The sequence below is a fragment of the Nyctereutes procyonoides genome, unplaced genomic scaffold, assembly GCF_905146905.1.
Source record: "Nyctereutes procyonoides isolate TBG_1078 unplaced genomic scaffold, NYPRO_anot_genome, whole genome shotgun sequence".
Taxonomy (NCBI): domain Eukaryota; kingdom Metazoa; phylum Chordata; class Mammalia; order Carnivora; family Canidae; genus Nyctereutes; species Nyctereutes procyonoides.
This window is the reverse complement of record NW_026575160.1, coordinates 3097781-3121956: the sequence shown is the minus strand read 5'-3', so window position 1 is coordinate 3121956 and position 24176 is coordinate 3097781. Positions and strand designations below refer to the sequence as shown.

At 35.7% G+C, this 24176-nt stretch overlaps 1 protein-coding gene across 6 annotated transcripts in view; it reads left to right on the top strand.

The window, feature by feature from the left end:
- DGKB (diacylglycerol kinase beta) overlaps positions 1 to 24176 on the top strand; it is a 638855-nt gene that overhangs the window by 173637 nt on the left and 441042 nt on the right. For all 6 annotated transcript variants that reach the window (XM_055314473.1, XM_055314471.1, XM_055314470.1 and 3 more), the window contains 2 exons: positions 8519 to 8635; positions 23668 to 23741. In XM_055314473.1, the coding sequence (XP_055170448.1) occupies positions 8519 to 8635; positions 23668 to 23741 (191 nt within the window). The remainder of the gene's footprint in view (positions 1 to 8518; positions 8636 to 23667; positions 23742 to 24176) is intronic.

Below are 24176 nucleotides of genomic sequence, written 5' to 3'. Positions count from 1 at the left end.
ACCTTGAAATGGTTCCAGCCTACCTTTGTAAAACATTAGGAAAGCAAAAAGTTACGTAAACAAAGTATACAGAGAAAAATAAAAGTTACTTTGCAAAGAGTTTTGCCCTGTGTATCAGAAGAGCATCATTCCTGTTTTTCAAGTTAAAATGTAGGTACCTTACAAAAACCCCAAACAGTTAAATCCTCTGTACCATTAAAATGTAGTTTGCAGTGATAGTAGGTTGAGAAACACTTGCTCAATTTCAAATGCCCATCACTTTAAAAAGAGTGTATCTGTATTTATCACTTAGCATATGACATTATATAGAAAGTCATTGGAATAAAACATAGTGACAGAATAAATGATTTCTAATTCAAAAATAAATCTAGGCATTGCCACACCATTTATTTTCACTAAAGCTATAGCTTTACCTTTGCATTAACGAAACAACTTCTCCAATTTTTCTGTGACCCTATCCTATTCACTTGTTTTTATCTAAAGATAAAAGGATATGCTCAGATGGTATTGTTTCCCTTAAATTTATAATCTGAATCTGCTTGCTTTGGGAAAATTATTTATAACATATGACTACTATATAAGAATATGATTTATTTAAAGGAAAACGTAATTCCACAAAAATATAATAACCTCCCTCCCCTCCCCCCTAAAAAGTTTTCCAATTAGTGTAGACTGCTTCATGAAACTTTTTAAAATTTCATTTTGTAACCAGAGATACACTTAAAAATACACTGGAGATATCTAAGAGAAATATTAAATTATTTTTGTATGTTTTAAGTTCACTGATACCATTATTTTGGTAGTTATTATAAAATAGAAATGTTGAATTACACACAAGCAACAAAGGTACTTAAAAAGTGTATCACCTATTTTAATTGTTTAACTCTAATAGAATTGATTTTGTATATTCAGGCATCAGAGTTTATGTTTGCCTCTATCATAGCCCATTGTGTGAAGCTGTATTTGAGATTTAAACTTTTCTCATTAGGTTTGTTAGTCTCCATAGGTTTCCCATATCCAGCTGTAAAATCTGTATCATACAGATAGAATAAAGAGACAAAAATTGCAGTTTTAATAATACACTTTTCTGATTTGTTAAAAAAATATTTCTTCTCCTATAAAGTAATTAAAAGTCCTCCTACACTGCTTTTTAAACTTTTTCTGGCAAGATATATTGGTTTATATTAACTTAGACTTGTCACCATCCTCTGAAATCATCATGTAAGTTTTCTTCAGCTACATTGTTCCAAAATTTTTCTTAAGCCCATGTATGAATATATACACTGGTGAGTGTGTGAACACACACACACACACACACACACAAACACACATACACATACGAGTGCATGCACAAGAATCCTATGTTCCATCATTAGGAACGATGGCTTGTTAGTTAATTGAACATGTAGTTAATATGTATGTGAGGGAACTTATAGAAAGATATGGGGATATGTAAACATTTTACTTAAAATATGTAAACGTATATTTATGGGTTACACTCCTGACATAAGTTTCAAGGCTTTTCTATGAGGACATATGCATGTACTGTTTGGAAATAGTATATAACCTTTTTTTTTTCATATATAACAGTCTTATATAACAGTCTTCTTTTCATATATAACCCATGAAAATTTTCAGTTACAATTTTATTTTTTTTAATTTTTTTTACAATTTTATTTTAAAGTATAAGAATACCATTCCTTATTTCATGAAAAGATATTCATTTATTAATGAAAATAATTGTCTTCACTTACTTTCAATTTTTAAAAACTATAACAGAAATTCAAGGCCATATGTAAAACAATTTGAGTATAAAGTCAATTTTTAAAAATTATAACAGAAACTCAAGGACATGTGTAAAACAATTTGAGTGTAAAGTAACTCTCAGTTTTTATTAATTTTCAAAGCTTTTATAGTTGTCACGTCCAAACCCAACTTGACTACTCCTACATAAAGGCACACACACACAAATCCATGCATTTATAAACACACACACACAAACACACACACACATATCATGTATTATTGTATCTTTCCAAAACATGCAAGTTAATTTTCATGGAAACAACTCATTTTACACTCACAGTTCAATGGTTTGAGTAATAATAAAAATACATAATATAATAATAAGATAACAAATTTTACTTGGAACTAACATAAACTGATGGGGGACTCATAGAAATCACTATGTCGAGCATTTAACTCAACTGATCAAAAGACATGATGAGTATGAATATATAAGAGATCTACCTCTCTGCTTTTAACCTTTGGCTTACTGTGTAGAGAGATCTACCTCTTTGCTTTTAACCTTTGGCTTACCGTCACTGATGATGGTTACAAAGGGAATGACGAGTGAGTGAAGATGAGGTACCTATGCACACACATACTTTTATAAAGTCACTAACATAATACTGGTAAACAGCTCAAAGTAAAAGATTTTGACAAGGGCCTTCACATTCCTAAATTTCATTTCTTCCAATCAGGATTTCTTGAACAGAAATCTTGTAAGTGGTTTATACCCAGTATGAAATTATCCTAAGAGAAAATATTCACGTCAGGTGTGATGTGTTAACCTCAGGACTTGTGGATTAAGTTGCAAATTGTACCTCTAAGTTTAGGGGCTGAGTAGTGCCTCCAGATACTTTAGACTAGCTTTCATTCTGTCTCATTTTTTGCTTCCCATCTGCCCCAAAACACCCAACCTGAATCATTGCACCACTTATCCCCAGTTATGATGATGCAGTAGACACATAAAGGACTACAAAGAAAGTTAACTATTTCTTCATAACACCAATCTTTAACTACTGTGATCTAAGCTGCATACATATGAAACTTGATAAAATATAACACAGTATCTATTTTATATTTTAAGAATCACTGCCATTTACTGAGTGCTTATTTTATGCTGGTATCTTCATCTACATTTTCTCAGTGTATCATCACACAGATCTTCTCATTTTATGGATGAATTAAGTGGAGTTTTGGAGCTAATAAATAACTTGCCCAAGTTTGCACAGCAGATAAGAGACAAAGCTGGGATTTGGCCTCTAAGCCCATACTTATGACTTTGCCCAAAGTAATTTGTTTTTAGTAAGCACTTACTTAACTAAATTAAAAGAGAAATGAAAAAAATAAAATAAAATAAAAAAATAAAGAGAAATGAAAATCTTTATATCAATTATTTATGTTAAAAAACTGTATATATATATATATATTTTTTTTTAATCAAGACTACTTTGCTCCTCAGCAATAATGAATTTTGCTGCAACTTCCGAGGATTTCTAGTAGACTTAGAGCCTTTGCTCTTTCCCAAATGAATTAGTTTCTCTCGGCAGGAAACTACTCCAATTTCCCAATAAGGTCACAATAATTAAAAGTGCAGCTTTGCAACTGTCAGCCTTGCTTTCTTAGAGCCCATAACCCTTATAAACATTATGAATTTGGTGACACTTCTGCTTCAGTAAGATCTTTTATACTAGGAATACCCAAGTGTTACCGTGGGTTCAAAATGTAGAGTTTCTGGGAACTTCTTGTGGTGTAGCTCCAGTGGCAAGAGAGGGCTAAGTCTCCATTCAGGCAAGTAAGTGATGCTGGAGCAGATAAAGTGAGTTCCAGGACTCAAGTGAAGGATACTTCACAGCAATGCAGCCCCTCCCCATCCTTTTGTGGCTTTGTACCAATCAAAATGCTTTGCTGCTGCTTATCTCTCATGCTGAGATTGGACACAAAAAAAGAAAACCCTGTGCTTGAGGTAATCATCACTTGCTGCTTGTCATTTGCAAGTGATCGATAACAGCAGGCTGAAGTATTGTGGTAAACATCCCTTTTGTGAAAGCAGTTTTCAGCAATGCACAAATACCCTACCTTTGAGAATCAGCATGATATTAAAAAAAATTATTTTTGGAGCACATATTTAAAGTGAGGTTTTTTTGTGTCATTTATTTCATCTTTCTGTTTTCTGTGAATGGCCTTTTCAGCTTTTCTTCTTCTTTAATTATGGTGATTATGCTTTTGGAATTCTGCTACAATGTATTCCCCAGTTAAGATCTGTTGTGCTACTTATAAAGTCTAAGGATCACAAAACATTAAATTATATATTTAAAATGTCTGCACAGCAAACACAAATGACTGATATTTGAAAATGCTGAAATATCAATAACTATATTTTATATTTCATAGTTAGATTTTCATTTTTTTTTAAAATTTTGGTTAGAGTAGCTCTTTTCAGTGTTTGAATAATTCCTATTGATTATAGCAATAATTTTCCAACTCTTTTTATATCTGGGATAATTTATCTGGCAGAACAAAATTTGCCTTAATTATAATAAGGTAATTTATTATGTGGTTTAGAATCCAAAAACTTAAAAAAAAAGTGGAAGGTGAAGTGGTGAACACTGCCCCCTATTACCAGAGAGCAATTTTATCCTTAATAATCATGCAAAATCAAGTTGGTGATCTCTTCCTAAAACTTTTCAATAACATCAACACTGGGAGTGAGTCTCTTAAATATCATCATAGAGCTCTGCCAATCAGCTAATTAACCCCCCAAACAGGCTAGTGAAATTTTTGCGGACCGCAGATCTTCCAAGGATGCAGCTTCTTCCGCCTTCCTGTCCTTCATGTAAAATATGAAAGACATAAAGACTTTCTTAGTGGAAATAGGAAAAAATATCCAACTATCCTGTGAGCTTATGATGCTTAAGTATAGTAAATATCTAGAGAGACCTCTATACAATTTTGAAATAAAAATAAAACAAATGAGTGTAATAAAAAGAAAACTCTGGGAAAAACTAAATACCTACAAGTTTCTCCTATTTAAAATGGTCAGCCTTGATTAATTCCACGAATTCCACCCAGTAGACATATTTCCCCCAACCAAAGAACCACCTGGTTTTCTTTGTGTGTGTGTGTGTTTAAACAAACATTTATTATTATTATCTATATCATATGATACAATTCACACATTTATTTTGTGGTTTAGAGTCCAAAAACAAACAAAAAAATGAAACAAAAAGTGAGGGTGTAAGCACTGCTCCTCTGTTGACCAGGGAGCAACTTTAGTTTTAATAATGATGCAAACTCAGGTTGGTGATCTCTTCCTGAAACTTTTCAATAACTTCAGGATGTATTCAGGATTTTCTCTATTAACTTGTTATATACCTCTTTCTTATAATTTTAGATATCAAAAATAAAACCTAGGTTGAACATTCAATTTAGGTTTTAAAATTTTGTTTTTACATTTTATAAAGGTTTCTATAAACCATTTGTTTACTCCAATTTACTCAGGAAGATGACTCCCAGGAGAGTCATGAAGCTACTTAATCAACTGCTTTCTGCTAGTTGGAGATTCTTACCAGCAAAGGAATTCTCCTAGCTATGAGCATAGCTAAGAATAAAATCATGTTAACAGATGATTTGGTAGCTCTTTACAGACATATACTTACATGTCTTAAATTTCCAGCAGTATTTATATAAGTAATTTGGTCATAAATATCCAGTTTTAATGTTACCAGCCAACTTATATTTACTTAATTCTTGTAACCTAAACATTTTAGGAATTAAATTCCAAATAGCAATTGTTGGATTATATGGCATTATACAAGGTATATAACGTATGATGGAATATAAGATACCTGAGATAATGTTTATCTTCTACACTGTAGATTTTTATGGAATATTGTTACCATGTCTTATATTCCTGCATTCAAGAATCTAGAAAGAAATTATTCCCATACTTTCTACCAGTATTACATTTTTGAATGGTTAATACAAGTTATGGATTTTTACTTGTAAATATTGAGCCTTATTTATTTAAACATATACTTAAGTATAACTAAGTGTAATTTTTCATATATATGCACTTGGAAATATAATGAACACTTTGCATAATTGTAATACTAATGAGCACCCTAATGGGAGAGCCACACTTCATTATTCATAATAACTTTCATTTATTGAGCACATATTCTAATATAGGCACAATGTTAGGAATTAATATATTTTTTCATAAACTTTACACAACTCTGAGAAATAGGTATTGCTATCTCCATTTTTGAATAAGAGTTAAGTTCTCTAAGGTTACATAATATTTAAATAGCAGAGATGGGATTCAGCTCAGGCTTTCTGACTCCAAACCTCAGACTATAGTCCACTTATTCTATGCATTATACTCTTAACATTCTTTGGACAAAATTATAATCTGCAAGTTTAGAAAGAATGATCTATCTTTAAAAAAAATCAATATTTTTGCCAGAAATTATGCTTAAATGAAAGTATGTCGTTCTCCAAAGAAAGTGAATTTCAGGAATCTTATTACACCATCCATTTTTAGCCACACAAAAATATATTCAGTGATTTTACACCATGAAATTTCAAGGTGAATGGACTATATTTATTAGCATCTTTTTTGGTCTGAGAAGTTTTCTGATTCATCTGGTCCTTAAAAAGAACTTTACATTGGGGACACCTGGGTGGCTCAGTCAGTTAGGTGTCTGATACTATTTCACGGTGTGAGTTTAAATCCCGTGTTAGGCTCCATTCTGGGCATTGAGCCTACTAAAAAAACAAAACAACAACAAAACAACAACAACAACAGCAAAAAACCCACCGACTTTGGTTTTAAGTCCACTTAAAATATGTTCCAAAATTACAGAAGTGAAATGATGCTCTATAAAGCAAATATAGGGACCAGAAAATATGTCACTCGAGTATTTAAGCACACATGGCAGAAAGTGTTATTGGATCAGAACAACTTTTCATACCAAATCTAGACATGACCCAAGAATCCCTCTCAATACAATACTTCAGGAACTTAATTTTTATGTTAATTCATTTATTTCTCTATTCACTTATCCTGACTTTTGTCAGGTACTTTAGGATCTGATGTAGAACAGTGAAGCAAACAAAGTACTTTCTTGTGTGGAGTTTTGACTAAAGTGGGGAAAGACCAGCATTAAACTAATTAAATAGAAAACATTTCGAGTTGTAGGAAATTATACATAACATTTTATTTATTTATTTATTTATTTATTTATTTATTTATTTATTTATTTATTTATATTTCTATAAAAAGAGGCTAAAGAGAATCAAGAAATCTACCTGACATTTGAACAGGAGCCTAAAGTGAGGAGCAAGCTCAACAAATATACAGGAAAGAGCTTTCCAGCAGAGTGAAGAGTGATTGCAAAAGCTCTGAATTAAGAGCATGCTTGTTGTGATCAAGGATTAATGAGGAGGTAGGGGTAGCTGGACATACATCCACAAATCGTGGCTGTTGTATAGAGGGGTAGCTGGACATACATCCACAAATGTGGCTGTTGTATAGAGACCTGACTATAGGGAGACAAAGATCAAAGCAGATTGACCCATTACCTGATGGTTATGATAATCCCAGCAAAGAAGAAGATAGGCCTAAAGTATGTAATGATGGAGATGGTGAGTCATCATTCAGTTTGGGATTGTTTTTAAGAAGAGTAGGCAGGAAATGTAAAAAAAAAAAATGGATGTTTTAAGATGAATGTGTATTTTAGACACTCGTGGAAAGATAGAAAGGGGATTTGTATATAGGAGTTAAATTTCAAGGGAGAAACATGAGCAGAAACTATAAATTTAAAAGTCCTCCTCATGGAGTTGAAATTCGGAGTCTGGAGATTTCATGAAGGTACCTAAGGAGTGAGTGTAGAGAGTGAAGACGAAGTGTTCAAGGAAGAGGTTAAATGTTATGGACCATACACCTGGAGGAAGAACCAATGGAAGAGCCTCTGAGGAAGCAGTTAGTGACGTAAGAAGAGAGCTATGAGTGAGACAAAGCTGTGTCCAGAAGCCTACTGAGGCCAGTATTCAAGAGGGAAGACAGAGGTCAATTCTGTCAAATTCTGCTAAAAAACTGGAAAAGAGGAAGGCCAACCCATGAAAAGATCATTGATGATTTTAAGAAGAGAAGGTTTGGTGGATAAATGGTGATAAAAGTTCATTGGGTTGGATGGAAGGGAGAGTGAGAGGAGAGGAAACCAGAAACAAGAAGGAGACAACTGTATGAAGTGTTTCCACTGTGAACAAAAGAATTAACTGGGATGGAACATGTATTTTAAGTTGTATGTCATCCTGGATATAAATAGCAGTTTAAAAGTTCATGATGTGTGCATTTTCAATATTACCCGTATTTATAAGCATTATTTTTAGTGCTCAATACCAAATCTTTTATAGCTCCATATTATTTATTTGTGCCACTCCTTATGAAAATAATTAGCTTTAGTGGTTCTTGATAATGTACGATGAACAGTCCTAATTGGGCACATAGGGGGAATGCCATCTGGTTTTCTTTCTCATAGTCCCTTTAATTGATATTTTTATTATGCATCTATCATATGGACTAAGCCAGTTGAAAGCAATAGCTTTCTTAGTATTCAATAAGAACTCCAAATTAGGAATGTGGGCCCTAGTTTGTAGCCACAAAAGTTTTCTATGTGTTGCCCTTTTTAGTAAAACAACATTCTTAAAAAAGATTTCCTCCTCACAGGAAAGACAAGCAACAGTGAAAAAGGAAAAAGGTGGTTCCCAGCAGTCAAACAAAGTGATAGATAAGAACAAAATGCAAAGAGCCAACTCTGTGACGGTGGATGGGCAAGGCTTACAGGTATGACTTTTTAAATCCAAATTTGAGTAGCTTTCATATTTCTTACTTTTATGCTCTTCTATGTTCAGCTATCAACATATTTATTTAATGTGGAGATTAGCTCAGCAGAGGACTCCAGAAAGATCCTTATTAATTTATCAAGATGTCAGTTTTATATGTGATTGACAGAGTGACACTCCAATTACATTAATCACTTCTGATGTTATGTGCATTTGAACTCAAATTGGTAAGAAATCTTTTGCCAATCTAAAGGTTTTGCAAAATCACTAAATATACACATTTTTATGTGCATATAATTTATTTATATTTTATTTTCCCCATATATGTAGTTTATATACTTAGAAGAGTCAATTTAGTTGTAAAAAATGTCTAGAAAAAATAAAATGAATTTCATGTTGTGGATACCTTTGTTCCTATGTAAATAGTAAAATAAAGGATTTATTAGGATTTATCCATATCCTCTGAAGTTTTAATTCAAAATTGAAACCCCGTATATGTTTCTACTTTAAATAAACATAGGTAGCTCAAAATCATATTTGCAGTACTTTAAAATTCTCTACAATATCCCTAGAATCTCTGACATCAGGAGTAAGATTTTTTCAGTCTGCATTTAAGACACACTGTAGATTGTGTGTATTGCTTTGATTTGTATCTGTTCTTCACTCCAACATAAAAACAATCAGTGAATTTGCCTGAATCAATGAAATTGTGTTTGATTTTATTTTTGTGTTTTTAACTTTTACATTTCTCTCTTCTAATTTTCCTTTCCTTCTTTAACACTATGCTTCAAGTTTCATGTTCTCCAGGAAATTTACCAACCACTTATCAAAGAAAAATATATTTTGTCACATACTTACCTTTAATATACATAGCTTTATATTTCATTTTCATTTATTATTTTACCTATGATACTATGGATTATGTATCTTATCTCCCTTAATTTGGAAGCAGAGTTCAGAGCACATAGCAGTTGCCTAAATGCATGTTTCTTTATTGTTTTGAGTATCTTATTGAAAGTTTAATAATAATTTCTTAAATATTGATAACCAGATTACTTATTTGTTTTGATCTAATAAAACACATTGTGCATAGAAATATTTTTGAAATGATGGCACAAATTAAGTGATCCTATAAAATGTTTAGAGAAAAAAATCAACATTTATAAATTTAGTACTTCAGTTGCAAATATTGATTAGTTAAATCTTTAGTCACTCTGCATTCACTGAATTTTAAAATCCAGGTACACTTCACACATGGCTCAACACTTCTCGAGCCATGTATGAAATGGAAGGGAAACATGTACCATTTGTTAAATAGTATATGCTAGACACCATGGTAGTATTTTATGCCTATTAAGTGAATCTTCTCAACAAGCAAGTGAGATAAATATTCTTACTTCTCTCAATAAATTATAATAAATAGCATTATTGTCACCACTTTCGAAATGTTCATAGGTAAAGTTATTCCCAGAGCCTCAGAGTGAAGTCCGTGGTAAAGCCAAAGTTTAGTGATGACCATCTAACTCTGAGTGTATGGGTTTTACTCCTACAATACTGGGTCTTTTTGGTTAAAAAAAAGTTTAACAGGCATAAAAACCTAACTTTCTGATCACTTTGTTCTGACCCCCTGCTTTTCTCTGTGAATGTATTATATCTCTCAAACCAGATAATAGCTTTTTTGTAACTTCCTTTTGCATATGAATTTATCTGGTAAAGTTGTTAGTAAGCACAGGGTAGACATCGGCCCTTATAAAAGAGCAGTAAAGAAATACTCTGATTATTATCATCATCATTTTTTTTGAATTTTAAATATTGGTTTATAGTCATGTGCAATAATCTGTTTCACCTCAGCAGAATGGACTGAAATATGATACCCATATGTATTCACATAGTTTTGAGGAAAATGTAAAAATGGTAAGAGAATAAATTATTGGATAACTAATACAAAGTACAAAAATAAATAAATTTTGTGGTAATAATCAACTTTAAAAAAATAAAGTGGTCATTCTTTATCAGGAAAGGTAAAAAGATATGCCAGAAAATTAATTTTTTTTGTGTTTCAAAAAATGTATACCATGAAAAAGCATTGAGTTGCAGCCTGGTTTGCATATAAGTCTGTGACAGAAGAGATCTATACTGCTTAAGACTATTAATCATAGTTAAGCACATTCATCTTACTTCTTTCCAGCTAACCAGCATAATGATCAGGATTATTATTTCTAATTAGAGGAAGTAATAGATCATGTATAACCTTAGGATGAGTCTCATTAATTAACCCAGGTCCTAGGGGACTTCAAATAGAGGTGGTTAGGCACTCTGTCTTTGTCACTGCTCGCACCATAGGTTTACACTTAATACATATGATCAAATGTAATTGAAACTACAATTTCTAACATGTACAAGATGTAAAAATGAATATGACTATTCACATGTGAAAAAACAAGTGAAATAGAACCATCGTGTAAACTGTATCAAACTGAAGTTACCTTGTCCCTAATTATTCTCTGAGAAGCATTTACAAATAAAAGGGTCACTTGACAATCAAAAAAGTCTAGTTTGTAGCACTCTTTACACTAGAAAAAAGAAGGAACCTTTATACTTAAACACATAAAACTGAGCCAGTGCCATCCCCTACCACAGCTGCTTCTCCCTATTCTTATTGTCTTCCTTATTTGCAATATCTCATTCTTATGCTCACCAAGACTGTAAATATATTTATCATCTATCTATCTATCTATCTATCTATCATCTATCTATCTATATCTCTATCTCTGTATGTCTCCATGTGTACTATATACAACTATATAATGTCTGTATACAATTAATTCCTTTTATTTGATTGATGTATGTGTGTGTGTGAGAGCATATGTGTGTACATGTGTGTGCCCCTTGATGACTTTAGGATCCTCAAGCAGCTTAGATCTTCCATAATAAGCTCTTCATTGTCATTTTAACTCTCTAAGTCCAGAGTTATTATTCTACACTTTAATATAACAACCTTTAAACTAAGTTCCCGTTCCCAACTTATAATGTGCTAGATCGTAAATAATAAGGAAAAAGTGGAGCTCATTTTTTTGAAGCTCAGTAGTAAGTGGCAGGACTGAGAGAGTTGTCTCTAATTTTAAGTAACATGGTCAGATTGGGCCTCATTATAATGTGATATTTGACTTAGACTTAGTTGAGGCCTTTGGTCTATGGATATCTAGGTGATGGGCAGCACTGAGATAGGGGCATGCCTAGCAAGTTCTTGGATCAACAAGAACAACTGCATGGTTGAAGCATGAGGAAGAGTACTTTAGAGAAGTAATGGGAACTAGATACTACAGAGCGTTCAAGGCCTATATAAGAACTCTTATTTTCCATCTGAGAGAGATGGTGAGATACAACATGATCCCGACTTAAATGTTGAAAGGCTTACCCTTGTTGAGGTTAGATTGTTAGGGAGCATAGAGTCAAGTCTGGTAATGGCCCCCAGTTATTTAGGGTTTAGAGGATGGGGGCATATTCAGTGTAGAGAAGGGGAGGTAAAGAGATGGATTCTCCACATATTTTAAAGACAGAATCAACAGGATGTGCTGATAGATTGGAGACAGGGTTTATTAGAAAGAGAGAAACTAGGGACATCTCTAAAGATATTTGGCCCATTCACCTGAAATGATGAAGTTGCCATTGATGGAGATAAAGAAGGGTCTGGACAAATAGGTTTTGGAGAGAAATTTCTGTTGCTGTTAGACATCTAAATGGAAATTTTAGGTAGACAGACAGATATGTGAATCTAGAATTCAGGGCAAAGGATAGATATAAATTTGGACGTGAAAGGTATATTGGCAGCACTTAAAACTATCAGATAAAACGAGATTACCGATAGAGAATGTATAGATTAAGGATTGTTAAACTGAAACCCAAAGCCAGTTTTTTTCATGCCTCAAGCAGAGCAACTTGCTCTTCATCTGTCTTATATACTGTTCCACTTCAGATTATTTCAAAAGCTGTGTAGATATTTACTTCCAAATACAAATAGGTTTAGGCAGACAAATGTTTTTATGTATGTTTTAGCTTTCCCTCCCATTCCACCAAAAGCTGTAACAAAAAGGGTATAATATTTAAGGATGGCAGTAAGTCATGTTAAAAATGACAGGATTTTACATCTTATTTCAAAATTTTGTATGGAATAAAAATAGAAAATTCATCACAGTAAAGACATTAGATATAGTTTAAAGAAAATTAGTAAACTTGAACATACGATTGATTTATTACTGTTATTTAATTACCGGGTCCTATGCAAGTTTTACTAGTTGTCCCAGTAATGACTTATAACAAGAGCAGGGAGTACAGAATCGTGTTAACTTTCTGGTTTTGATAGTTGTGCTGTGTTTATGTAAGAGAATGTTCCTGTATATAGGCTATCCTAAAGTAAACAGGAGTGATAAAATAACATTTTGGCAACTTAATTTCAAGAGGTTCAGGGAAAACATGTTATCTGAACAGTCCTTTTAACTTTTTCTGTAATTTTGAAATTGTTTTAAATTATACATATAAAAATATCACTTCAGAATATAAAAAAATATTGTTGGATATTTCCATAAAACTTTATTCATCAAAATTAGATATACCACGGGATCCCTGGGTGGCGCAGCGGTTTGGCGCCTGCCTTTGGCCCGGGGCGCGATCCTGGAGACCCGGGATCGAATCCCACATCGGGCTCCCGGTGCATGGAGCCTGCTTCTCCCTCTGCCTGTGTCTCTGCCTCTCTCTCTCTGTGACTATCATAAATAAATAAAAATTAAAAAAATTTTAATAAAAATTAGATATACCAAATTTAAGAAACTAAGAAAACTTTGTATTCTTTTAACCTACTTGTTATTTTAGATATATGTGATTCACATTATAATAAAAATTAGCTCTGCTAGACTGAATTCTGAATTCTGTAAGTTAGTTCTTACCTAGTTTTGACCTCTCTGAAAAACAAAATCTGGAATTAAATAGATTGAATTAAATTGAAATATCACATCGAGTAATGCCTATGTATTTTTCCCTTATCTCAGACTCTTTAAGTTACAAAAGGATTAACTGAAAATGATTATGCCCCTACTCAGTAAGGAGAATAACATAAAGTAAAATAAAATGAAATACAGATTCTCTTAGGGGATTTTGGTATTAAGTTTTTGTTCTTCACTCAGGGTCTAGAATTATTTTCCAGTTTGATGAAGTATAAAATTTCTATGCCTGGTTCCATCTGTGTTCAATTCTGTGCCCTTGTGTGTCTTGTCCTTCATACCAGTTACAATTAGGTTCTGCAGCATGTAACAGGGAAACAACAAAAACAAAACATAACATTGGTTTAGACAAGATAGCCATAAATTTTTCTCTCATTTAAATAAAGTCCAGAAGTAGATCTCTAGAAATAGGGCTAATAAGACAGTTCCAGATTTTTATCATGGTTGGTACTCTTTCCTGTCCTCCATTTGTGGTATCTTCAAGGCCACCTCATTATCAAAGATGGCGGCTGGTCCTTAAAATATTGAATTTCATGCTGGTTTCCAGAAGAAGATGACTAGAAGTTCTCACTCTTCCTGTTTAAAGAGCATATCTTGAGTTTTCATAAAACACTTCTGTAGTAGTCAAATTGGGCTATAAGCATAAATTATTATAGATGGGTGGCTTAAACAACAGGTATTATTTTATCACAGTTCTCAAGGCTGGAAAGCTCAAGATCAAGGTGACAAGTTAAATTTTATTCTGAGTTCTATTCTCTTGGCTTACAGGTGGCAGTCATCTCTCACATGACCTTCTTTTTTGTGGTGCACAGATGCAGGGATAGATCTTTCTTTTATAAGGGTACTACTACTATCTGAAGCTCCCACTCTCATGACTTCATCTAACATTCCTTGCTTCCCTGTCTTCAAATACTATCACACTGGGGAATAGCATTTCAACATAAAATTTGGGGAAACACGATTCAGTCCATAGAAATTTCCAATTATAGACAAATAGACAAAATATAGGCACATTTTTTCTACTTAGACTATTTATTTGTGTTTTTATATGGCAAGACACCAAAAGTCACACCTTCTTAAAGGTCTTTAAAAGAAATACATATTTAAATTCTGCAAAGAATAGCAACAGCTTCCAAGATACAGTTGTGATGGTAGGGGCCAATCTTTCAAAGTTACCCTTTGCTCAGGGTTCTTTTACTAACTGTAAAGAGGAATATGAAGAGTAAGTGATAGTAGCAGTCTTCAACAATAAGACGTTTCTCCTTCCTTCAGGAGTATTGGTGCACAAAGTAGCTGTTTATTTTTAGGCTGACAGACTTGAAAATGACTATGTGATACTGCAGGTTTCATGCTGTCAAATTAAAAAATTCCATCTTTGGCCTTATGGCTCCCAAATTTACTCTGCTGGATTGGCTGGCTTGCTTTCTTTCTTTCTTTCTTTCTTTCTTTCTTTCTTTCTTTCTTTCTTTCCTCTTTTCTTCCTTTTTTTTCCCAATATTTTATTTATTTATTTAGAGAAAGAGAACAGGAGCCAGGAAAGGAGCAGAAGGTGAAGGACAATCAAGGAGCCAGATGTGGGGCTCGATCCCAGGACGCTGAGACCATAACCTGAACCAAAGGCAGATGCTTAACTGAGTCACCCAGGGGCTCCATGGATTGGCCTTTATTTGATAAATAATTATGATGCCTTTAAATATTCTAGTAAATATGTATTTCTGAAAGGCATTCCAAAGCATATTTTCAAATAAATTGTAAATATTGAACCCAGTGTGAATTTAATATAATCTATTTTAATAGAATGATAAGCTGAATGTTGAGTTTAGGGAAGATCATCCTAATGCGAGTTTGGGTTCAGATTTAATGTTTTCCTCAGAAACCTTTACTTACCTTGAGATCCTTACCTTTCTTTAAAAATAAGGAATAACAATTCAAATTAAGTGCAAAAATCAACTAAAATCCACATGTGTTAACATTACTCTTTTTGCATGTGCAAACTTCAGGCGTTCTGATTTTATAATTATATGAAAAAATAAAGAAAATTGAATTACAATCTTTAGATCAAGTTATGTTTTGGTGTTTATTTATTTTAGCTTTTAAATGAGGGGAGAAGGGCACACATTACTAGTCAGTAGCTTAATCTAGTAGGTACTTTCTATATATTAATTGATTGAGCACATTTGGTTCAGGAGAGAAGAACTGGGATGTTACTACAAATCTGTCTTACTTCCTAACTGAATTAGAACCAAACTAGGAACAAGGAACCTTTGTTCTCTTTACAGAGGAAGGTAAAACAGACAATAGGTTATAATGACAAGTAGAATAAGAGTAGAAAAATTAAGAATATTTTACTAAGGTTTCTTCTATAACTAATATGAAGATTTTAACATTTCCCTAGTGCCTATATGCTTATTAGAAAAATTACATTCACCTAAGATTGGAGCAAAATATATTAGAAGAATATTTTATGTTGTTTATTTATTTATTTATTTATTTATTTATTTATTTATTTATTTATTAGTTTACTTATGATAGTGAGAGAGAGAGAGGCAGAGACACAGGCAGAGGGAGAAGCAGGCTCCATGCACCGGGAGCCCGACGTGGGATTCGATCCCGGGTCTCCAGGATCGCGCCATGGGCCAAAGGCAGGCGCTTAACCACTGCGCCACCCAGGGATCCCTATTTTATGTTGTTTAAACAAACGGGAAGAAAGGACATCATATGGTTAAATGGTTGTTTTTAATTACATATTTAAGAATACTTTCAAAGAGAAGAATTCATAGCAATAAAGGATACCTTTAATCTACATTTAAAAAACAAATTGATATAGAACTTTTCAACTTAATCTTAAGAGGGCTCCAGTAGTTGTATACTTTGTTACTAAATATTTTTTGTCAAACTGTATTTATTTATTTATTTATTTATTTATTTATTTATTTATTTATTTATTTTTTATTAAATTAATTTTTATTGATGTTCAATTTACCAACATACAGAATAACACCCAGTGCTCATCCCGTCAAGTGTCCCCCTCCGTGCCCGTCACCCATTCACCCCCACCCCCCGCCCTCCTCCCCTTCCACCACCCCTAGTTCATTTCCCAGAGTTAGAAGTCTTTATGTTCTGTGTCCCTTTCTGATATCTCCCACACATTTCTTCTCCCTTCCCTTATATTCCCCTTCACTATTATTCATATTCCCCAAATGAGTGAGAACATACACTGTTTGTCCTTCTCCGATTGACTTACTTCACTCAGCATAATACCCTCCAGTTCCATCCACGTTGAAGCAAATGGTGGGTATTTGTTGTTTCTAATGGCTGAGTAATATTCCATTGTATACATAAACCACATCTTCTTTATCCATTCATCTTTCGATGGGCACCGAGGCACCTTCCACAGTTTGGCTATTGTGGACATTGCTGCTAGAAACATCGGGGTGCAGGTGCCCCGGCGTTTCATTGCATCTGAATCTTCAGGGTAAATCCCTAACAGTGCAATTGCTGGGTCGTAGGGCAGGTCTATTTTTAATTCTTTGAGGAACCTCCACACAGTTTTCCAGAGTGGCTGCACCCGTTCACATTCCCACCAACAGTGTAAGAGGGTTCCCTTTTCTCCACATCCTCTCCAACATTTGTTGCTTCCTGCCTTATTAATTTTCCCCATTCTCACTGGTGTGAGGTGGTATCTCATTGTGGTTTTGATTTGTATTTCCCTGATGGCAAGTGATGCAGAGCATTTTCTCATGTGCATGTTGGCCATGTCTATGTCTTCCTCTGTGAGATTTCTCTTCATGTCTTTTGCCCATTTCATGATTGGATTGTTTGTTTCTTTGGTGTTGAGTTTAATAAGTTCTTTATAGATTTTGGAAACTAGCCCTTTATCTGATAGGTCATTTGCAAATATCTTCTCCCATTCTGTAGGTTGTCTTTGAGTTTTGTTGATTGTATCCTTTGCTGTGCAAAAGCTTCTTATCTTGATGAAGTCCGAATAGTTCATTTTTGCTTTTGTTTCTTTTGTTTTCGTGGATGTATCTTGCAAGAAGTTACTGTGGCCAAGTTCAAAAAGGGTGTTGCCTGTGTTCTCCTCTAGGATTTTGATGGAGTCTTGTCTCACATTTAAATCTTTCATCCATTTTGAGTTTATCTTTGTGTATGGTGCAAGAGAGTGGTCTAGTTTCATTCTTCTGCATGTGGATGACCAATTTTCCCAGCACCATTTATTGAAGAGACTGTCTTTCTTCCAGTGGATCGTCTTTCCTCCTTTGTCGAATATTAGTTGACCATAAAGTTCAGGGTCCATTTCTGGATTCTCTATTCTGTTCCATTGGTCTATGTGTCTGTTTTTGTGCCAGTACCACACTGTCTTGATGACCACAGCTTTGTAGTACAACCTGAAATCTGGCATTGTGATGCCCCCAGCTATGGTTTTCTTTTTTAAAATTCCCCTGGCTATTCGGGGTCTTTTCTGATTCCACACAAATCTTAAAATAATTTGTTCTAAGTCTCTGAAAAAAGTCCATGGTATTTTGATAGGGATTGCATTGAACGTGTAAATTGCCCTGGGTAGCATTGACATTTTCACAATATTAATTCTGCCAATCCATGAGCATGGAATATTTTTCCATCTCTTTGTGTCTTCCTCAATTTCTTTCAGAAGTGTTCTATAGTTTTGAGGGTATAGATCCTTTACCTCTTTGGTTAGGTTTATTCCTAGGTATCTTATGCTTTTGGGTGCAATTGTAAATGGGATTGACTCCTTAATTTCTCTTTCTTCAGTCTCATTGTTAGTGTATAGGAATGCCATTGATTTCTGGGCATTGATTTTGTATCCTGCCACGCTACCAAATTGCTGTATGAGTTCTAGCAATCTTGGGGTGGAGGCTTTTGGGTTTTCTATGTAGAGTATCATGTCATCGGCGAAGAGGGAGAGTTTGACTTCTTCTTTGCCAATTTGAATGCCTTTAATGTCTTTTTGTTGTCTGATTGCTGAGGCTAGGACTTCCAATACTATGTTGAATAGCAGTGGTGAGAGTGGACATCCCTGTCTGGTTCCTGATCTTAGGGGAAAGGCTCCCAGTGCTTCCCCATTGAGAATGATATTTGCTGTGGGCTTTTCGTAGATGGCTTTTAAGATGTCGAGGAAAGTTCCCTCTATCCCTACACTCTGAAGAGTTTTGATCAGGAATGGATGCTGTATTTTGTCAAATGCTTTCTCTGCATCTAATGAGAGGATCATATGGTTCTTGGTTTTTCTCTTGCTGATATGATGAATCACATTGATTGTTTTATGAGTGTTGAACCAGCCTTGTGTCCCGGGGATAAATCCTACTTGGTCATGGTGAATAATTTTCTTAATGTGTTGTTGGATCCTATTGGCTAGTATCTTGTTGAGAATTTTTGCATCCATGTTCATCAGGGATATTGGTCTGTAATTCTCCTTTTTGGTGGGGTCTTTGTCTGGTTTTGGAATTAAGGTGATGCTGGCCTCATAGAATGAGTTTGGAAGTACTCCATCTCTTTCTATCTTTCCAAACAGCTTTAGTAGAATAGGTATGATTTCTTCTTTAAACGTTTAATAGAATTCCCCTGGGAAGCCATCTGGCCCTGGACTCTTGTGTCTTGGGAGGTTTTTGATGACTGCTTCAATTTCCTCCCTGGTTATTGGGCTGTTCAGGTTTTCTATTTCTTCCTGCTCCAGTTTTGGTAGTTTGTGGCTTTCCAGGAATGCGTCCATTTCTTCTAGATTGCCTAATTTATTGGCGTAGAGCTGTTCATATGTTTTTAAAATCGTTTGTATTTCCTTGGTGTTGGTAGTGATCTCTCCTTTCTCATTCATGATTTTATTAATTTGAGTCTTCTCTCTCTTCTTTTTAATAAGGTTGGCTAATGGTTTATCTATCTTATTAATTCTTTCAAAGAACCAACTCCTGGTTCTATTGATCTGTTCCACAGTTCTTCTGGTCTCAATTTCGTTGAGTTCTGCTCGAATTTTAATTAACTCTCTTCTTCTGCTGGGCGTCGCTCGATTTGCTGCTTCTTCTCTAGCTCCTTTATGTGTAAGGTTAGCTTTTGTATTTGAGTTCTTTCCAGTTTTTGAATGGATGCTTGTATTGCGATGTATTTCCCCCTCAGGACTGCTTTTGCTGCATCCCAAAGATTTTGAACAGTTGTATCTTCATTCTCATTAGTTTCCATGAATTTTTTTAATTCTTCCTTAATTTCCTGGTTGACCCTTTTATCTTTTAGCAGGATGGTCCTTAACCTCCACGTGTTTGAGGTCCTTCCAAACTTCTTCTTGTGATTGAGTTCTAATTTCAAGGCGTTATGGTCTGAGAATATGCAGGGGACGATCCCAATCTTTTGGTATCGGTTCAGACCCGATTTGTGACCCAGTATGTGGTCTATTCTGGAAAAAGTTCCATGTGCACTTGAGAAGAATGTGTATTCAGTTGAGTTTGATGTAAAGTTCTGTAGATATCTGTGAAATCTATCTGGTCCAGTGTATCATTTAAAGCTCTCGTTTCTTTGGAGATGTTGTGTTTAGAAGACCTATCAAGGGTAGAGAGAGCTAGATTGAAGTCACCACGTATAAGTGTATTATTATCTAAGTATTTCTTTACTTTGGTTAATAATTCGTTTAAGTATTTGGCAGCTCCCACATTCGGGGCATATATATTGAGGATTGTTAAGTCCTCTTGTTGGATAGATCCTTTAAGTATGATAGAGTGTCCCTCTTCGTCTCTCACTACTGTCTTCGGAGTGAATTTTAGTTTATCTGATATAAGGATGGCTACCCCTGTTTTCTTTTGAGAACCATTTGAATGGTAAATGGTTCTCCAACCTTTTATTTTCAGGTTGTAGGTGTCCTTCTGTCTAAAATGAGTCTCTTGTAGACAGCAGATAGACAGGTCCTGCTTTTTTATCCAGTCTGAAACCCTGCGCCTTTTGATGGGGTCATTAAGCCCGTTCACGTTCAGAGTTACAATTGACAGATATGAGTTTAGTGTCATCATGGTATCTATTTAGTCCTTGTTTTTGTGGATTGTTCCACTGAACTTCTTCTTAAAGGGGAGTTTTAAGAGTCCCCCTTAAAATTTCTTGCAGAGCTGGTTTGGAGGTCACATATTCTTTCAGTTCCTGCCTGTCTTGGAAGCTCTTTATCTCTCCTTCCATTTTGAATGAGAGCCTTGCTGGATAAAGTATTCTTGGTTGCATGTTCTTCTCATTTAGGACCCTGAATATATCCTGCCAGCCCTTTCTGGCCTGCCACGTCTCTGTGGAGAGGTCTGCTGTTACCCTAATATTCCTCCCATGAAAGTCAGGGACTTCTTGTCTCTTGCTGCTTTAAGGATCTTCTCTTTATCTTTGGAATTTGCAAGCTTCACTATTAGATGTCGAGGTGTTGAACGGTTTTTATTGATTTTAGGGGGGGATCTCTCTATTTCCTGGATCTGAATGCCTGTTTCCCTTCCCAGACTGGGAAAGTTTTCAGCTAGGATTTGTTCAAATCCATATTCTGGCCCTCTGTCCCTTTCGGCGCCCTCGGGAACCCCAATTAAACGTAGGTTTTTCTTCCTTAGGGTGTCATTTAATTCCCTTAATCTGTCTTCATGGTCCTTTAATTGTTTGTCTCTTTTTTCCTCAGTTTCCCTCTTTGCCATTAACTTGTCTTCTATGTCACTCACTCGTTCTTCCACCTCGTTAACCCTCGTCGTTAGGACTTCTAGTTTGGATTGCATCTCATTCAGTTGATTTTTAATTTCTGCCTGATTGGATCTAAATTCTGCAGTCATGAAGTCTCGTGAGTCCTTAATGCTTTTTTCTAGAGCCACCAGTAGCTGTATAATAGTGCTTCTGAATTGGCTTTCTGACATTGAATTGTAATCCAGATTTTGTAGCTCTGTGGGAGAGAGGGCTGTTTCTGATTCTTTCTTTTGAGGTGAGGTTTTCCTTCTAGTCATTTTGCTCAGTGCGGAGTGGCCAAAAACAAGTTGTATTGGGAAAAGGAGGGAAAGAGAGAGAAGGAAAGAAAAGAGAAAAAGAAAAAAGAAAAAGAAAAGAAAAAGGAAAGAAGAGAAGAAAAAGGGAAAGAAAAAGAAAGAAAGGTGAAAAAAAGGGGGGTGGGGGAAGCAATCAGAAATCAAAAAGAAAAGAAAAAAGAAAAGAAAAAAAAAAACACGGGGGAGTATTTCTGTAGACTTTAAGTCCCTTGACTTCCCCTGGAACTGGTCCGTCCAGCTGGTCTTCTGGGGGAGGGGCCTGTTGCGCTGATTTTCAGGTGTTAGCACTTGGGGGAGCTGCTCTGCCCCTGCCTGCTGCAGGGCTCAGCGGGGGTTGTTTACCCCGTGAGGTCAGGAGGAGCAGCCGCAGTTGCTATGGCAACTCTGGAAGCCTGGATTCAGCCCCCGCAGGAACTACGGGGTTCGGGGCTCTCGGTTCTCCGTCCGCAGGGCCTGGAGGCTCCGGGGCGGGGCCGCTGATCTGCTCAGTTCGGGGCAGGAGCGTCCTTGCTTGTCCTGGGCCCTCCCGGCCTCTGCCTGTCCCGGGGGGAGGCCGGATCCTGGGCTGTGTCCCGGCGCCCTGTGCTCCGGGGCCTGCGTTGTTGGATTCGCGCTCCCGCCCCGCAGCCCCCTCCCTGGAGCCGCCGCCCGAGCCCCTCCGAACTGCTCCGGTGCGCGCTGCAGCCCTTAGGGAGCGCTCGCAGGTGTCTGTTAGTGTCCCCGGGAGCCCGAGGGCATCCCCGCCCTCCAGGGTCCTGCTCCACCTCCCTGCGAGCCCCTTTCCGCCCGCCCCGGAAGGTTGGTGCAGCTCCTGCTCCTCCGGGACGGGGACGGGGCTCTCCTGTCCTGGAGACACTCGCCCCGGCCTCAGCCCGGCTCCTCGCGGGGCCCCTCCCCCTCGGAGGCCTTTTGTTTCTTTATTTCTTTTTCCCCGTCTTCCTACCTTGATAGAAGCGCGAACTCCTCTCACTGTAGCATTCCAGCTGGTCTCTCTTTAAATCTCAGGCCGAATTCGTAGATTTTCAGGATGGTTTGAAGGTTATCTAGGTAATTTGTTGGGGACAGGTGATTTGGGGACCCTGCTCTTCCGCCATCTTGCCCCTCCTCTGTCAAACTGTATTTAGATGGTGGTAGATTGAATAGGAACACTTGTATTTAAGAGTCTCTCTATTAACATCAAATTCAAGTAAAATGTCAGAGTTCTTCCCTACCATCCTATCAAAACCAACTTTTCCTCCTCAGACCAATAAAGAGCTATCATTTAAAAAAATTATTTCCTTTCATGGCATGTTTCACTGCTAACTGTATATGTGTTTGTTTTTTGTCTATTTCTCTACTAGAACATAAGCTCCACTAGGACAGACACTTTTTCTTGTTCAATCAAGAAATCAGTAGTGACAAAAGCAGTGCATGACTTAGAGTAGGAGCACAGTCAATTTATGAATTCCTGTTTAGCAAAGAGACTCAAATAACTTGTCCTCTACTCTCCATGCAGGGAAAGAATACATTGAGGAAACATTGTGCAGAGGGGGACGGTTAGGCTGAAAGAGACTTCAAACCATATTATTGAGATTCTAATTGACAAGTGATTGGGTAGATGGATTCCACACTTGTCACAAAGCTCTAAAGTAGGTGTCATCTGTAAAGTCAGGGCCTCTATCATCTTATCTCTTTCTTCTAATCTTTTTCTCCCCACCATATTCTGCTTTATTCTGGCTGCTATACTCACTGCCCCACAAATCGTACCTTTTGTTTTTGTCTCATGGCTATTCAAACACCAATCTGTCTTTATAGCTGCCTTCCTATCTGCCCTATACCTAACTAGACCCTACCTCTCTTTGTGGAATGAGTATGCCTATTAATGTATATAGTCAAAGCACAGGGATTGAGTTGCTAAATAGATCTGTCTATCTATCCATATTACAGAATTTAAGAGACATATTCTTGAAGTTAATTGCTATTTCATGAATTATAAATAACAAGCGTTCTCTTCAGACATAATGGGAATAATGTGTCCATCTATCCACCTTTTCTTCTAGATTACTCCTGTTCCTGGTACTCATCCACTTTTAGTTTTCGTGAACCCCAAAAGTGGTGGGAAGCAAGGAGAGAGGTATGTTTTTAGAAATCAGTGTATTTTCCGTGTCATCTGTATGTAAAAAGATAAACTAAAATTACAAGATAAAAACATTTTAAAACATTTTCCCTATGGTTTACAATTTTAATGTGAAATAAATAATTCTACATCTATATGTAATATATTGATAGGATCTCTCCTTATTTTTACTGTTCAAATATTAATATAATAATGGCCTTTGTATTATCATAGCTTGGGTATCTGAATTCTCTTTACCCTACCTATTGCACCTAGACCTTAGCAAAGAGCTTTGCATACAACATACAACATGTTGCAATGCAACATACCGTTGCATTGAAATTGGTTCTCTAAATGGTCAACATGGTGACTTCAAGTAATTCATCATTCAGTAGTGAGGAACAGAATTTATGTCCAGCTTCTAGACAAATTACATTATAATGATTTTCTGCA